This window comes from Stegastes partitus, unplaced genomic scaffold (genome assembly GCF_000690725.1).
Source record: "Stegastes partitus isolate 25-593 unplaced genomic scaffold, Stegastes_partitus-1.0.2 Scaffold191, whole genome shotgun sequence".
Taxonomy (NCBI): domain Eukaryota; kingdom Metazoa; phylum Chordata; class Actinopteri; family Pomacentridae; genus Stegastes; species Stegastes partitus.
This window is the reverse complement of record NW_007577922.1, coordinates 194,371-205,279: the sequence shown is the minus strand read 5'-3', so window position 1 is coordinate 205,279 and position 10,909 is coordinate 194,371. Positions and strand designations below refer to the sequence as shown.

The window sequence follows — 10,909 nt, the reverse complement described above, 5'->3', positions numbered from 1 at the left end:
CAAAAACAGACACAGCAGACCTATTTATAGGAATAATTTACCATACTTTAAATCAGAGCAGAAACAAATACAGATTTTTATTTGTACATGAGGGTAGTTCATTGAGAAAACATGTAAATACATGAATGTAAAATAAAAAATAATTTAGGTGTTTTGTTTTTTTAATAAAATTACACAAATCAATGAAATAAATATAAAATATATATGAGCAGAGTAATGACAAGTTGTGAAGGGTACATACTCACTCTATGCTGCCTTTTAACTGTCTTCTTTTAAAGTTGCTATCGACAGTCACTTATGAAGCCTCGACATGTTGCCATGAGACTACAACAAAGAAATCCATTTATCTCATATGCACAACCTTAACGTAGAAATTGCTGCTGTTGAACTAACATTCAATGCATTTTATCCATTATGTCACCCATACCCACATCATCTGTATACATGCTCCATTCCTTCTGCAAACTGACTTTATCATGGCTGAAGTTAAACACTGTAGCTTGTCGGACTGGCAAAGCGTGTGTGAAAGCTTATTTAATCAAAGACATGCTGTCAGAGAGAAATTTTAAATTAACCTTGAATATCTAGTCAAGGTATACAATCAAGCTCATTTCTCTACATACATTTGCATTGTTATGGTTCATATAAAAATGTAAAAAATAACCTTTTTTTTTTCTCTCAAACCGTTCCAATAACTTTTCTTCACAGCATGAAGAAAGAACGCAGTCCGGATCAAGTTTTAGCAAACATCCACGGCAGGTAATGTTTATGCCTCTTTTTACCTGCATATTTGTGCAATGCTTCTTTAAATTTGAGCAAATCTGCATTTATTTCAGCAAAAAATGTGGCTCACAGAAAATGTAAATTGCGTTGTTTTTTTAAGAGCAACATGTGTTTTCGAGCATGAATGGAGCCCTGTCGGGTCACGCTGAATGTAGGATTAACACCAGAGTACTTCATTCACCCAGAGAAAGGTTTGTCTTTTATTTGGCACAGAATAGAAATATATACTTTAACATTTTTAAAAAAAAATTTATTTAGGTGTGCTTATGAAAAAAAAGCCGCACAGACTCGAATGCAGTAATAAGTGCTACGATTAAACAAGGCCTCGTTTAACATCATTTTGTTTTGAAACCTTACCACAAGAGGTCACTGTAATGCCTTGCAGAAAATGCTTTCAGGCATCTTTTAAATGTGCTGGGGGGGAAAAAACAAAAAAACATGACTACTGTAAACACATGTGCACTCGTTCTCAGGCTTTAAAACAGACCTGAACTGTGAGAGGTCTGGGTGAATAGTCTGAAACAGCTTTGGAATTATTTTCAGGTAAAGGTTTCTTTACAGTTACAAAAGCATTACCGTCATCTTAATTTTAAACTGTTTTTTTTATTAAGTCATCAACTAATGCAACCTAAAAAAAAAACAAATCCCGACTGCAAACTGAACGTTTGGTTGATATTAGGCAGTCCTAACCTCAGGCAGTGTTGAAATATGTACAGTCATTTTCAGTATTTAAGACCACTGATTTCTAAACGGTTGGTGTAAATTTTGCACTTCATGATCCAGAAATCGTTTGTGAATTGATTTGCAACTTAATCTGTATCATTCTATAATGGCTTAGTTACACAGTAATGTGTGACAGGTGTCCTTACTAACAGTCAGAATGTAGTTTTTCCTGTTTTTAGACTGTTAATTCTACTAGACAAATAGTAAATGTGCTGAGAAGATGGGCTTTAAACACTCACAGAGAAGACTTAGGAGAATAGTTGTCTCATTGTAAATGTGAATACAACTTTTTTTTTTCTTTTTCTTTTCTTTTTTTTTCCAGAAAAAGGTCAGCATCGATATAATTAGACTTCAAAGACTGATTACATAGTCACACCACTCCCAGGATAGTAAAATACATAAATATAGAAAAATATGTAATATATATATATATATATTTATATATACTGTATATGCATATAAAACTAGGTATCAGAAAAAAGAACATAGGATGTATCAACATAGAAACCCAAGTGAAAATACAAAATGAGAGTAAGAACACAGCAATGCCCCTGCTTAAAAAATCACAGCAGGTTGTACAGCAGCAAAGTTCCCCGTACTGTTCTTTGCAGCTATGGAACAGGGGAAGAACTGTCATGTCCTCTTAGCCAAGAGAAAATCCTGACATGAACAATCTCTATTGACTTCACTCCAAATTAGGAATGGATCCTTGGTAAGAGCGGCTTGATTTCAAGTGAATTTTTCATATTTAAATATTACAAAAAAAAAACGTACAACGAGAGCAAGGTGTTTACTGCATTGATTTGTTGTGACACCACTGTTTCTAGAGATGGGCGTCAGGAGTTCTCTTGTTAGAAGAGTGTGTCAAAAGCAAGGTAAAAAAAAAAAAAATAGAGCTACTGAAGTAAACCAACACCGGCAGCAGCACTTCTCGTGACCCAGCAGTAGGAATGATTTCTATTTGGACGGAGTTCTCGATGTAAGTGACGACAGAAGCGGGTGGGAGCTTTGTCATCCCTAATCTGTAATATACAGGAGGTAAGGTTGAATTGCATCATACTTATTAGGACCGCTCTCGTTATCACTACATCCAATATGGATTACCAACCAAAGAGTGGCGTATAAAGGAAAGAGGCAAAACATCAGCCAGTAAGTGCTGCATTATACATATCAGAGAGCTTAACATCCCATTAGCCTTCACCTTGTAGTAAGTGGTCACACCACATTTAATCATCATGCAGTTCAGCCCCAGTAACTACAGAAATGCAAGAACAGCTTCTGTCAGCTTCAATTCTATAAATAAGTAGCCCTGTGAACTGTTTTATTTTATACTGTACCTTAACAGTTTCCTTATAAGTGCTTTATGATGAGAAATGCGAATCAATGTCAAATCCAAACAAATCTGGCCCAAAACGCTCATTAATCACTTTCCGATTTTACATTTTAGTCTTGTCTACCTGTTCCACAGCTATATAACATAGAGATCGTGATTAATTTCTCGAGTCAAGAGGCTACGAACACACCAACGAAATCACATGCAGCACCTTCCCAACAATGTCTTCAACAACATAGCAAACACCTTTCAGCCCCACTGACTAATTCAGCAACTTCTCCGCTAAAATCGAGTATGACAGCAACTTCAAGATTCAAAAAGTCTGAGCTCTGATCTACCCGACACAGACACCCTGTAGATGTGAGGCACGTCCTTTAGATGTAGATGTGAGGCACAAATGGCCAGCTTTGATAATATTTTACAAGGGGGAGTCAATATAGTTCAGCAAAAGCACAAAAATATTACTTCAACACCGCCGGATTAGACCTCCATCAGCAGTTGTATGAAAGCCTTTACTGGGTGTACTAGCTGCTGTTCTCTGGCATTACTTCCTGGAGATTAAATAAGCTATTTGGCAAGAAGGGTTTTGCAAACTTTGCGTAACCAAGACAGAAATAGAAACAATAGTGTAACGCTAAACATTGGTCAGTTATCAACTGCATCATGCAGTGTTCTCCAAACAGAGAAATGCATGTAGGAAGGTTTTCACTTGAACCAGACACTAAAACAGGTGATTTTTACTGCTTAGCACCTCCTAAAAGAGAAGAGGAACATATCAGTAAAAAACATCTGCTCTTGGGTTTGGCAGCTTCTCAAAGGCATCTGGTTGGAGAACACTTGCAAGTCCGGCTACGAACAGGTGACCTCGATGCTGGGAGGATAACACCTCATTGTTTTGTGTGAGATTTAGATCACTTGTAGGTTCATTTAAGGCAACAGCTTCAGTGGCTCAATTTACATTGAACAAATATGATTTGGCTAAGGAATAGCTGTGCTGTCATGTATGTACTGTGTAAATCTCTTTCAGTTTATGCTCATAGCTTTACGTATCCGAGCCGTCCTAAACCCATGTGCTGCCACATTAAAGCAATACTTGACGCTGGAGTAAAAGCAAATCTCTGCTATCAGTCATGGAGGTAGGGTCACAGAGGCCCGATACCCTGCCGGTGCTGGGGGTCAGGGAGGGTTTTTTTTTTTTTTGCACAGTGCACAGACAATGTAGCTTGTGTAAGAGAAACAGAAGGAAGGAGTCAGAATTGTGACTGCAGCATAATATCACACAGAGCTTGCCACCCCATAACCATCCCTCAGTCTAACTACTGAGCATCCTCTCAGTACAGGATGAGTGGGTTCAGGCCAGGTCAGAAACCAGGAAGGACCAGGCAGGAGAAGGTGAGCCCAGTCCTGTCAGCACTAGGACGGAGCCGAGAACGGGGTCGGGCTGGAGTTGTTGTGGTTGGCCGACTTGACGATGGTGATGACGCTGGTGGTGGCCACTTTGCCCGGCGAGAGGGGCCCTCGGGTCACAGTCCGGGCGAAGCACTGCAGAGCCTCATACTTGGCTCGCAGGGCGTCCAGCTCCAACCTCATGCTGGCGTTCTCGCGGGCCAGCTTGTCCACCTCCTGCTGCAGCTCTGTCTTTTGTCTCTCCAGCTCCTCCTTCTGGGTGACCCGTTTGATGCGACAGCTGGCGGCGTAGCCGCGGTTCTTCAGGGTCCGCCGCCGCTGCTTCAACCGCACGACGTCCTCCTTGGTCAGCCCACGCAGGTGCTGGTTGAGCTCCCGCACGGACATGGCCACCAACTCGTCGTCGCTGAGCGCCGGGGCATTCTCGCCCGCCTCCTTCTTGACCTGCAAGGGGTACGTGAGCAGTGGGTGAAGAACAGCAGCACGTGAGTGGATGCACAACCGGTAATTCACCTTCTCGCACTTACCTTTAAAGCTTTGCTCGTCTTAAAATGAGTCGTCATTCCCTGCATGCAGACAACTGACCAGAACCTCACAGAAGACACACTGAGAAGAGAAAAGAGAAAAACTTTAAATCAGTAAAGTGAAACACAACATGAACACTTCCAAAATGTGCGCTTTTCTACTTTGCATATGTGATCAGTTTATAAAATACGATGAAGGTTTACTCCCTTCTGACCTGCTACAAAATCAATCAGCTGCTTACGTGTTGGTGCACCATTTCCTATATTCCAGTCATGTAATATGTAACACCAGCTGCACAAGAAATCTGAGTACATGAGTTGAAATCAGGTATTTTGTAAATGTGATACTATTAATTGCACCCATGTAAGAGATCTGAATACTCCCTCCAGTGCTGCACATTTTTGTATAAGATAATCCAGAATAACACATTTGCTGACACTCCTTTCTATACGCTCACTTTACAGACATCACAACAACATTCCAGGGTTACATCATACGTCAATATCAGCGCTCGCTTGCCGCAGATGTCAGCAGAGGGCAGCATGACACCGTGCAACACCGTCACCGGAGAACGTCTGTATTTACCTATTAGAGGAGGAGGGCCTTGACTATGTAGTTCACTAGACCAAGCAAAATTAGAAACAGGCAACCTCTCCCCTTGCTCTTCATAGAACTTTGCATTTAAGCCGTCTCTCGCCCTAGCGATTTTTTTTGCCAGGGCAGTTTTTAGAAAAGCCTCTCTGTACTCATTACAGTGAGCCACATGCTTTCCAGACTGCTGCCATGGCCAAAAAAAGCGAGAGCGCTGAGCTGTGATCCTGTGAGAGGCACACATCCCCCCAAGGCTCCATTTCAGGACCTGCAGACCAAGCCTGACTACGAGTGCACTGTTCCATGCTCGACAGCTACCATGGAAACGCCCTGCAAATGGGCGTGGGAGTATGAGTCACATGGTCACCAAAAGGGTAAACAAGTCTCATTCATAACCGCAACACAGCCCATACATATTACTGAGAAGAAGCACTAACTTGTGCTGATAATCTCGGGACATCCTGTGTGCAGAATTCCTCGATTTTTTTCTACTGTATTTCCCTCTTGCATCACATGTTTGATCCTCTAATCTGATGCCTCTGCGTCTACGGGGGGGGCACAGTCAGGTCCAACACCACTCTGCTGCCTCATCCCACATTAAAACAGATCAACGCAGCAGGATAACATTTACAGTTATGCTGAACTTTACAGGGCAGCAGGTACGCATGTGGAAAATTCCTGGAGATAGAGTGTCACAGAGAAATAGTTTCCTTTATAGTCACTGATGTATTTTCGCTGTGAGACAATGTTGTCTATCGATTTAGCGCTGTGTCTCTCTGGTTGGATCCTCTTACACTGGGCTTTCCTGAGCCGCTCCATGCCCTTATTTAACTCTGGCGGATATATTTAGCCCACAGTGCTGACACAAATTTCTGCCAACTAAACAATTTAAGCGAGCATGCGATAAGTGATACCCCGGTAAGAGGGCAAATATTCTCCTCGCAGCCTAGCAGCTTTCATGGAGGAAAGCTGGTAAGCAAAAATGTGTGGTGAAAATGAAAAACAACTTACTCTCAAACATTAGTCAGAGTCCCTGAAATAGCTTAAGTTAGGCTTGGAAAAATAAACAGATGTGAAATAAATGTAGCGAGCCGCATAGACTTGTGTTTAGAGATTTAAAGAACATCTGGTGTGCTCTCTGATGTCCTTTATCCATTTGCGAAACATGCTGCAAAGACTTGCATAATTGAGATTTCAGAGGCATCAAATAAAGATGAAGGGCTAGAATAAAGCATTCCTCGACAGCAAGCTGGCCTAAACAGCCCCATTTAAGTGATATTGCGTCAGAGGTGGGGGGTCCCTGGGTATATTCCTCCTGAAGATCATGGAAAAGTGGTGCGGGGCCTCCCTCTCTTCATACAGGAGGAGGCCTCCAGACTGGACCAAGAGGCCAGGTTGTTTCCCTGAAATTCTTTAGGCATGTGCTTATGCAACTTGCACCAGAGACTCGGTTTTTCTGGATCCAAAAGTTTCCTCTGGAGGCAAAAACAGCAATTATATCACACAGGCAAAATCCACACTTTACGATTGTGTCACACACAGACGAGACAGACAAACAAAACACGGCTTCTCAATATAGTCGAGAAAACAACTCGCGTTAGGTTTTTCATAACAGCGAGGGGGGAAAAGAAGGAGTCTGGGAAAATACCTCAAAGAAAAGCCACAGATGGCGGGTAAAGAACAAAACCGCATTCCTGAGTGAACACACATGTGCAAAGCCTCACATGCACACAGGCTAAATATCTCGAGCGGAGAGGGAACATGCAGGCTGGATATGTCCTGCGATGCACTCGGCTCCGGGAGGTGGAGTTTTTTGGACAATCCCCACTCGTAAAACAATGACAGCAAACGTTCACAAAACGTCTGGGATTCAGAAGCGTCTACGGCTCGCCAAAAACAACTCAAAAGGCATGTGCAGAAGTGAGAAGCCTCTCTCTTTGAGGAAGGGTTTCATTTGAACTTTCCTGATTAGAATAATACTGTTTTATTCCTCAAGGCTTCTCTGATGACTAATAACCACAGATGTACTATTTACTCAGCAACAATATTATCACCAATTCATGCCAACACTGGAGTAACTGCTCAAATAGCTGCCCTTTATACACACCTTCTCATGGCTGAGCTTGTTTGTTAAGCCAGTTGTGGGAAGCAAAGCATGCCTGTTTTCTTCTTTGGGTGTTGTTTTGAAAAGGGACAGACCTCTTTTTTTTTTTTTCTTTTTTTTTAAAAGACCATTTGTGGCCTGTTTGAGAGGAAATACCAGGCGAAAAACTGAATTACTGAACTCCATTTTTTTGCAGCTAGAACAGTTTAATAAATCCTTGCACCTTCTGTTCAGTGATGCCTGATGAAAATGTTTTTAAAGTCAGGGGGTCTGGTCAAGCTCATGGCTGCACTTGAGTTCCAGCAGGTAACTGTGGGGCCCTGAGTTCTCCTAAAATAAACAGCAAATCAAAGAGTTCTGCGCTTATGCTTCAGTGATAAATGCAGAGTCGGCTCCTCTGGGCTCTTTTGTTATTCTTCTTCTGCTCTTTTTGTGTCGCTTTTGGACTGGGTTCACCAGAAAGCAGACTTGTTGCTGCCCTTGACAGACTACTACTACACTCTGCTGAGAAAGCTCTTGCTTTTCTTGCATTTTTTTTTTTCTTCTTCTTTTCTTCCAAGGGGGAGGGTGGAGAGATTTCTGTACAGACAGAGGTGCGCAGCCCTCTGCTCTTTCTCCAGCGCAGCACATTTGGTGGGATATTATGTGAAGGAAATGGAGAGCATAGCTGAGCAGTGAGTCATGCTGTTTACTGGTAAAAGCGACAACCAGCGGCAGGGAATCACACCCTCCTGATCTGACGTTTCCTGGAAAATCCCGTTGTTTCGCGGGGAGGAAGGAAAAGTACAGAGAACCTTGGAAATGGTTGGCATGACCGCCGGAACGTTTTGCGCGGAAAAGGGAGGGGAACTCATCGAATATCTGTGAAGAGGATATTCAGATATTCTCCCAGCCGTGGACAGCTGGGATTCAAAGAAATGTCAAGAATGCAAAAAAAAAAAAAAAAGGGGGGGGACATACTAGGTCTGTTTTCATAACAACCAAACATTTTGTTTCTAATGAAATATAAAAAAAACAATACATTCCCATGCTTTTCTTTCACAACAACGAGCCGAGGATGGAATTTGACAGCTAAACATACATTATGAGTGCCTGCTTGGGTTGCTGTCAACATGAAGTTTGAGTCAGCAAGTTGCCATCAGCCCCATTAAGAGCTGACAAGGAATTCCCAATTACACAATCCCACAAACTAAACCTGACTGTTCCCACACCTCTGAGCTGACAGCACCGTGTTCAGATCCAGAGAATTCTGACAGAAAAAGCAAGAAAAGACACTGCAGGTGGCAGAGCGAGCACTCTCAGTCACTATATACCTGTCACTTTTGATGGATGCAAGACAGACCTGTTCACACAATCAGCTCTTACTGCCTGTATGCTCTCTGTCTGGCATGTTAGAAGATCACCCATGGTTTCAAACATCAATAATCAGAACTCTTTCTCTTTTTTTTTTCCAGTAAAAGGAGCAAAACACATCATAGCGAACGTGTTCCCTGTGAGTCATCGCATCACTAACCACAAATATTTCACTTTCACAACCCTCCACCACAGAAACGTTTTGCACTCTCGCGCTGCTTTCATCCATCACCACTGTCCAGCGAAATGAGACGGAGTGCAAAACTGAAGACAATTTCGGCTATATGCTGCGTCCTCAGGGGGAATTTCTCCCAGTGGTAAAATGAGTCAGCTGCTGTAACTTCTCCATCCAAAAGAAGAAAAAAAAAACCATCAACACTTTGGTGATTGAACCACATGTTAACCTCATGACAGAGGAGTGCACCCGCTCCCACTGCCTCGGTGTTTGACAGACACAGTGCACCCACCAGAATCAGAAAAAAAAAAAAAAAGCCTCGGGGGCACAAATCTGTGACCATCAAAGTGGAACAAGTTACTCAGATGCTAATATTTTCCACATATTAATCACAATAGCAGAAAAAAAAGGTCACAAGTTATCCAGTAAAGGACAAACTAAATGGTGGACATTAAAAAAAAACTGTGGTTTTATTAGGTCACTGTCCAAACATTCAGTTAGATCATTGTATTCTCTGGACACACTTTCCTTACCTGTGGAGATTTATGTGGAACAGAAATCATAGCTAAAACAGGGTGATAAGATAAATCCATTTCGTCTTCCAGAGTGATTTATTGTTTGTGGAAACAGGCGCCCCTCCTGCTGTTTAGTGACTGCTTGTTTCTCCTGTGGAGGCCAGTCAGCCCTGGTGGTCTAACTTCACGTCGTGCCCTTTGTCCCACATGTCTAAAATGCAGACCACGTGTTGATTCCAATGTCAAAAACAGGCTGGCAATTTTTTTTGTTGTTGTTGCATTATTTAGCAGTCTGTGTTCAGTGACTTGAACAACAGTGCCAGAATTGAAGGGCAAATGTTTTACATACATTAGTTTCAACAGGGCAGTCAGAGAAGTTAGTCTCACTTCCATTTTCCCCAAAAGCGCACGCCAGTGACATGAGCTATAAATAACTGACAAATAAAAAGAACTTTTTTTTTTTTTAATTCCTAAGAAATTTTAGCATGATGCTTTAGTGGCTGTAAGTAGTTTAATAATATCTTTTAAAAAATGATTAAATATATGTATATGTTTACAGTGTTAAATAAGCGTAATAGCTTTGCGCGTAACATTGTTATTTTATATATTTGAAAAATGTTTCTTGAATACCTCCCTTTGCTGTGGATTCCTGTACTCCTTATAAACTTTGTTGAATTAAAAAAAATCAATAGTCCTAAGCCAATGTCACAATTAACCCACTTAAATGAATGATAAAGACATGCGTAAAAGGTTGGAAACAGTTTTTTTTTTAAACAAACAAGGAGAAAATAAAATAAAAAACAAATAAAATTAGACATATTTTCGCCTCACTTTCTACATGCGACTTCTCCGATCACTGAGCCACTTTTTTTTTGTAGTATTGTGTTGTGTTTCTCCAACACAACACGTGTCCGCGCGACTGAAACAATCCGCAAAGTCAACATCAACCATCATAACCGGGGATCAAAACTTTATCCTACGTGACGGGCGTGTGTGAGACCGACACTGCGCCGCGGTGCCACCGTGAGAACTTCTGAGCAATTTCTAAAGGAATGTCAAAACATCTTCCTGAGAGAGAGAAAAAAATGTATTACCAAAAAAAAAAACCAACAAGCTCACCTCTGTGGACGCGTAAATCTGTTGGACCCGGAATGCGTAAAAGTGGCGGAGTAGGTTTTCCTTTTTAGATCCGACGGTAGTAAGTTGACACAGTTGCTGTAACAGCGTCCAGCGGCCGGGCAGCGGTGTATCCTCGTACTAAATTAACTACAAAACAACAACAATGTACCAACATTCCACGCTCTGCTTCCGCAAGCACTCACGTCACCGATTCCTCGTGACCGCCCCCTCCATTCATGAAAATAACTTTCTGCTTACGTCAGTCTGGGAAGGAGGAGGGG

At 41.8% G+C, this 10,909-nt stretch overlaps 1 protein-coding gene across 1 annotated transcript; it reads right to left on the bottom strand.

Moving 5' to 3' along the window:
- Positions 1-955: 955 nt before the first annotated feature.
- Positions 956-10,760, bottom strand: mafk (v-maf avian musculoaponeurotic fibrosarcoma oncogene homolog K). Its single transcript, XM_008280364.1, has 3 exons — positions 10,629-10,760; positions 4,774-4,852; positions 956-4,690 (listed from the first exon to the last, which is right to left on the bottom strand). Exons 2-3 carry the CDS (start codon positions 4,816-4,818, stop codon positions 4,253-4,255), a joined length of 483 nt encoding a protein of 160 aa, XP_008278586.1. The 5' UTR covers positions 4,819-4,852; positions 10,629-10,760; the 3' UTR covers positions 956-4,252.
- Between the last annotated feature and the right edge of the window lie 149 nt (positions 10,761-10,909).